The 6,292-nt window shown below is 29.4% G+C and overlaps 1 protein-coding gene and 2 non-coding genes across 4 annotated transcripts; 1 reads left to right on the top strand and 2 right to left on the bottom strand.

The window, feature by feature from the left end:
• On the bottom strand, positions 1-91 carry LOC117919478. Its single transcript, XR_004652075.1, has one exon. It is a non-coding gene; the product is annotated as a small nucleolar RNA Z103 (small nucleolar RNA).
• A 72-nt stretch (positions 92-163) lies between these two features.
• LOC117919477 lies at positions 164-258 on the bottom strand. Its single transcript, XR_004652074.1, has one exon. It is a non-coding gene; the product is annotated as a small nucleolar RNA Z103 (small nucleolar RNA).
• Positions 259-2,750: 2,492 nt separating this feature from the next.
• LOC117917660 (methyl-CpG-binding domain-containing protein 4-like) lies at positions 2,751-4,689 on the top strand. Of its 2 annotated transcripts, none has more exons than XM_034834003.1 (2): positions 2,751-2,865; positions 3,955-4,689. In XM_034834003.1, the coding sequence occupies exons 1-2, from the start codon at positions 2,767-2,769 to the stop codon at positions 4,456-4,458; spliced, it is 603 nt and encodes a 200-aa protein (XP_034689894.1). In that variant the 5' UTR covers positions 2,751-2,766; the 3' UTR covers positions 4,459-4,689. The 2 variants fall into 2 exon arrangements, with proteins under 2 accessions (XP_034689894.1, XP_034689895.1); XM_034834004.1 differs by lacking the exon at positions 2,751-2,865 and adding an exon at positions 2,877-2,963.
• The last annotated feature ends 1,603 nt before the right edge of the window (positions 4,690-6,292 follow it).

Below are 6,292 nucleotides of genomic sequence, written 5' to 3' on the forward strand. Positions count from 1 at the left end.
AGAGATCAGAGATCTGGCTTATATAATTTAAGAAATTATAGCACAGTTGGAATCAGATTCGATCATATGGGGAAAGGCTCATCATTTCTCTTCCAAGGAAAAGACTTGAAAAATAAAAATTATAAAAATAATAATAATAAAGACAATAAGCAGAAAGAGGAAGATGGATCAGAGTAATGGCTTGGAATCTCAAAAAGAGAAAGAAATAGCACAGTATAATCAGCGTCGATCATCTGGGGAAATAATCATCACATCCATCTTCACCCTTTGATTTTAATGAAAAATTTTAAAATGAGAAAATAAAAAGAAAAAATAAGGAAATAGGGGAATTTATCCAGATCTGACAACAAAAAGCTGCGATTCAGCACATGACACATTGAAGATGGTGTTGCAGAACCGGAGCAACTATTGCGTCGGCTCATACACAGCGGCCATGAGAGATGATAGAGCGCTGGTAATCAGTAAATCGACGCATATGCAGTACAAAAAACAAGAAACAAAAAGGCAACAGACACGGAAACCCTAACCCTAACCCAGACTCCAGAATATCTACACACTGGAGGAGAGCGGCGTCGTTTGCTGAACAATGGGGTGTCGATGGCGTTATTTATAGACCGCGGGGTTCTGCGAAACCCTAATCACAATCTCTCCGATGACGAGCTCTAACTAATGGGCTTGGGGTTGGGCCCAATATGTAAAAATATGGGCTGAAATTTCAATTTTGAGAAGGCGAGTGGAAGAAACCCTGAGAATGAGTCCGAAGCATGAAGCATGGTTTTTTTTACTCGATGGTCCTCGTTTTGGGCCTATTTACAACCCCAGGCCGCATAAATTCAGGCCCAGGCCCGTCCGGGGATGATTCGGATTAAAGCGGTTTTATCAGATTACTAATGTTAGTAATAATCACTATAAACTGAAAAAAAAAAAAAGTAATGTTTTATATGATAAAAAAGTGATTTTTTCTCTATAAAAAACCCGTAGATTTTTTTTTTCTAAAGATTATTCAAAAAAAATTATTTGAAATAAGTTCAAAGCCAATTATAACCATTTTTTATACATCCTTTTAATCCACACACTAATATTACATTTATATCACATGGATATATTGTTAGACTTATAATTTATGTAAATTTTGACAAAAATTATTATATAAATGGTGAAAAAACAGCTAAGAATAATTTAGAAGTGAAAAATTTTGAAAATGTAGAAAATAAATGAAAAAATATATATCTTGGACTATTTTGAGAATGACATTAACTTTAAGGTCTTATTTGATTGATCGGATATAATATAAAATATGATAAAAGAAAGAATGTTATATCATATCCCATGTTTTGTTGGTGATGAGATAGGATACGTTATCTCATCATTTATTATATTTTATGTTCAATCAAACATACAATAAGATAAATGGTGAAATTTATTATTCACCATTTTTTTTTCATCATTTTATATGTTAATCTTATGCTAAAATATGAGATATGCATATCCATGTATCAAAAATTCTTTTTTTTTTTATCAAAAATTTTTTAATATACTCATTTTACAAAATAAAAATTTTATTATAAATTGATTTTATGATTAAAAAAATATATAAAATAATATTAATATGTAATATATAATTTATTTTTATATATTAAGTAACATAATATAAAAAAATATTTGTAAAGTTCGAATATTTTAATCATGAATATTGTTAAACAAAACAAAATTTTCATTTTTTTAAATATAAAATATTTGAATGTGATATATTTTTTATTTTAAATATTGAAAATAATACATATTTCATATTATTTTTTTACTAATTTCACAAAATAAATATAAATACGATATGACTTGATATTCTACTTTAAAATATTATGTCAATTAGATATATATATTTAATGATATCATATCCCATTGAAAATCATATCATATCCAATGAAATATGATATATTAGAATATACATATCATATTCTATCTTATCCCATCAACCAGTCTAAAAATATTTTGGTAGAAAAATGTATTTAGGATGAATATAACATGGGATAAGATAAAATATAAGATAGTATATTTTATTTTATTTTTTATTGTTATCCAATTATTTATTGTATCATATATTAAATTAAACATGAAATAAAATAAGTGATGTGATATATTATCCACATTTTTATTTTTATGCTTTTTACATTGGATATGTTAATCTTGTGATAAGATATAAAATATACATATTTCATGTATTAATTTTTTTATGAATTTTTTATTTTTTAATATACTCATTTTAAAAAATAATTTTTTTTATTATAAATTAAATACATGATAAAAAACTAAAAAAATATATAAAATAATATTAATATATAATATATAATATATAAATTATTTTTGTAAAATTTAAATATTTTAATTATGAATATTATTAAATATAATAAAAAATTTATTTTTTTATAAAAAATATTCGAATGTGATATAATTTATATTTTAAACATCGAAAATATATATATTTAATATTATTTTTTATTTATTTCATAAATTAAATATAAATATAATATCCTGAATTACATTAAAATATCATATATTAGGATATGTATATCTTAGGATATATATATATATATATATATATCTATCTATCTTAGTTTATCTTATCGTATTAACCAAATATAACATTAATTATATCATATACTATTTAATGAGATATAATAAAATAATATCTCATATTTTTATTATGTTACCCAGCCAAAGCATCCCAACCCTTATATATTAAATGAGTCAAATAAACTGTGAATCGCAATGGAGTCAGCACTCAGCAAAGAGATAATAGAGTGGTCTAGAGAGGATCTTCACGGCGCGAGGATGCAGCCAATGGAGAAAACAAAGGGAAAAAAAAGGGTATAGTTCATGACTCCCTGTCTTAATCTTAAATCCTATCGATTATCGATTGCAGACTAAATGTGGAGTAATCTAGCGGTCTGATCCAAGATCTCATGGTAATCGGAGGGAGCTTGGATTCACGTTCTTTTTCCTGAGGTTTTTGTGAGCAATAGGATTTTGTTCCTTTTTTTTTTTTTTAATCTTGTTTTTTTTTTTGTATATATATATATGTTATCTGTTTGGATGCCGAGAAAACGTGGGAAAATCGGAAAAAGCAAAGAAACGGGAATTTTGAGCCTGGGATTTCTTATAGGGGAAGTATGGCATTTCGTGCAGAAGGGAAATTGGGTTGAGTAGAGTTTTGTGTTATGAATTGTTTGATATATCATGCTCTGGTCTGGTGATATCACATGGGTTCATTGTTCTTCATCTTTAGATGACTTAGTTTTTTCTGCAATCCAGCTTCTGATTCTTCTTTTTTGTGTTTTACTCATCGCTTGGTATCAGTAGATTGTTCTTCAATCGTTCTGTGTTTCGTTTTGCTTGTCGGCATCAGTAAATTACTCATTGCAATGACTCAGTTTATACTATTCTTCCATCTCAGAACAGTACTCAGAAGTATCTGGGATGATTTAATTCAAAAAAAATTTCATCTGTTTTCTTTCCTTAAATTCCAAGAAAACTCATAAGAACGGTATTTCCTAACTGTGTTTCGAACAAGTTCTTTAAAGGGCAAGTGATCAGATTGTTTCTGTTTTCCTTTTCCATCAAAACTGGTTAAGAAACACCAAAATAGAAAATTTGTTTCATGATAGAAATTTCTAAAGGAATCTAGCTGCCTTCCAAGAGATTAGGTTATATTTGGAACACTGGATTAGAGGATAGGAACGGATCGATTCCATCCTATTCATTACTGTAGTTGGATTGCTTTTTAGAACAGGAATAGAAATAAAAAATTCGTTGTTATGGAAATCAAATTACTAGGATTTTAATTGCTGTTTTCTACACGGTATTCTAATTCATCTCCGTTTCCATTCCATTTTCATTCCTATTCCCACATACCAAACATGCCTGTGTCCTGAAGCGATCATTGATTTCCCTTGGCAGAAATCAGCATTAGTCCGGAGCTCGATCGGTGCATATGCTGTACAGTGTGAAGCATGCTTGAAATGGAGGTTGATTGATACAGAGGAAGAGTACGAGGAGATCAGAAGTAGATTCATAGAGGAACCATTTGTTTGCAGCAAGAAAGCTGATGTCTCTTGTGAAGACCCCACTGATATCGAGTATGATGCTACTCGAACCTGGGCTGCAGACAAGCCAAACGTTCCAAAGACCCCAAAAGGTTTCCAGAGAGACTTGGTGCTTAGAAAAGATTTCTCCAAAATGGATGCCTACTACATCACACCCACTGGGAAGAAAGTGAGGGCCCTTTCTGAGATAGCTGCATATCTTAGTTCAAACCCAGACTGCAAAGATTTATCCCCTTCAGACTTCAATTTTATGGTTCCAAAGATTATGGCTGATACAATTCCTGCTCATATTGAAAGAAAGGTTTCTACTAGTGGTAGCAATAAAAAACGGAAAAAATCAGAGAATGGAGATGAATAAAGAGACACCAGGATTTTCCGGTTATCCCTGTTGATATTATTCATTGGGTGATCAAGTTTGTTGTTCCACAGGTCATCCTGTAACTTTGCTCCCTGTTATCTGGTTCGTTATGTTAAAGCTTCTTCACTTTCACAGATCAAAATGTTCTTTACTGTACTTGCTACAAGTGTAACTAGTTAAACTATGTTGTTGTTGGGCATTCATCAATAGATTGTCTTGTTTTAACTTCAAGATAGTAGCTATGCTGATCATGATGTTAGAAAATCAAGAAATAAGACCTCATGTATAAAACTCACCTTGTGACATTGTGATAAAGATCACCTTATGTAGATTGTATACAATGTCGAGTCACTTTGGCAACACCTTGTCACCTTGTATCAGTATTGACACCTGGTACATTCCCTCTCCTTACTCTTTCACACTTGATGTTTGTACAAAAATGATAGAAAACCTCGTAAACTTAGGATGAGTGGGGAGAGGGATCAAGAACCCTTTTATATCATGTCTAGTGACCTTCCATCAAGAGTCACAAATGAACACTTCCTTCTAGATACGTGAATCCTCTCTCTCTCTCTCTCTTTCTTTTTCTTTTTTTTTTTAATTTCATATAATATTCATGGTATATGAAAACTTTAATATAGGTACATTACTTTGGTCATTGTACCTTACACACAACTTGGTAGGTTTATGACTTTAGTCATGATTCCTTGTATTTTTTCATATGCTATATATATTTATTTTTCCCACATACATTAGATATATAATATGAAAATGTAAATACATTAGGTTAATGACTTTGGTCATGAACTTTTAGAATAGTGGGGATTAACTTTATGTGGTCGTGAAGGTCACAATAATTCCAACACATCGTGATTCCTTGTGATCATCCATTTCTTCACAAATGACTTAATGGGGACTTTCGTATGAAGTTCTACTTAGAGCATCGGAGAAACTCCTTTTTTCCATGAGGGATGTAGATATATGTTTTTGAGCTTAAACTGAAAAATAATGGAGAAATTATAGCTCTGTTAAGGAAGTGTTTTTTAAAACAATTTAAAAAAATATATGTTTTTTGTAACTGTTATTAAAAATTGTTTTATAATGTTTTGTAAAACAAAAGTTTATTTGAAAACTTGAAATGTTCTCAATCTATTTTTTTAAAAAAATAACTTTTATGTATAATACTTTATTTTTAATCATTCATCGTATTTGTATAATTTTATTTTAAAACAACCCTAAAAAAAAGTAAAAGCATCTTGAGAAAGCATTTTTCTTTTAAGAATAGAAAACTACTTTCTATTTTTTAATTATCAAATTTCCTATTTTTTCTTCTCAAAAATAGAAAGCTATTTTTGTTTTCTATTTTTTAGAAAAGTTAACAAATAGGCCTATGTCTCTTTGGAAATTCCTCCTCAAAACCATTTTTGGTTGTTTTTTTTTCTTTTTTTTCTTTAAAACACCTTGCAAACTTTGGAATGTGTTTAAAAATAGGTTGTTTAGGACAAATTTAAAGCATTTTCAGGTATGGATTGAAAACAAGGATAATATTTTTAAAACTTTTCCATTATATGTAAGTAGATAATACCTTTATAAAGAATAAGCTGACATCACTACTTTTCATATTTGAGTTCCCAAAACAAAATTGTGTTCCTGAAAACAATTGAAAACTAATTTCGATAATGTTGCCAAACAAGCTCTATGATTCTCTAAAATATTTTCAGAGATTAAATGGAAAAAAAAGGTTCAATATGCAATCTCAGGCTCAGCCTTCTTGATTATCTGGATGTAATGGTTTGCTGGTTAATTGACAAAACTGTGACCTGAAGCTGTAGTT

This window comes from Vitis riparia, chromosome 7 (assembly GCF_004353265.1).
Source record: "Vitis riparia cultivar Riparia Gloire de Montpellier isolate 1030 chromosome 7, EGFV_Vit.rip_1.0, whole genome shotgun sequence".
Classification (NCBI taxonomy): domain Eukaryota; kingdom Viridiplantae; phylum Streptophyta; class Magnoliopsida; order Vitales; family Vitaceae; genus Vitis; species Vitis riparia.

Bases quoted from the DNA above. Each gene is read 5' to 3' on its own strand.
- LOC117917660 (XM_034834003.1), top strand. From the start codon at position 2,767: ATGGAGTCAGCACTCAGCAAAGAGATAATAGAGTGGTCTAGAGAGGAT. The intron at 2,866-3,954 runs GTATAGTTCATG...TTCCCTTGGCAG, and splicing joins AAACAAAGGGAAAAAAAAGG to AAATCAGCATTAGTCCGGAG.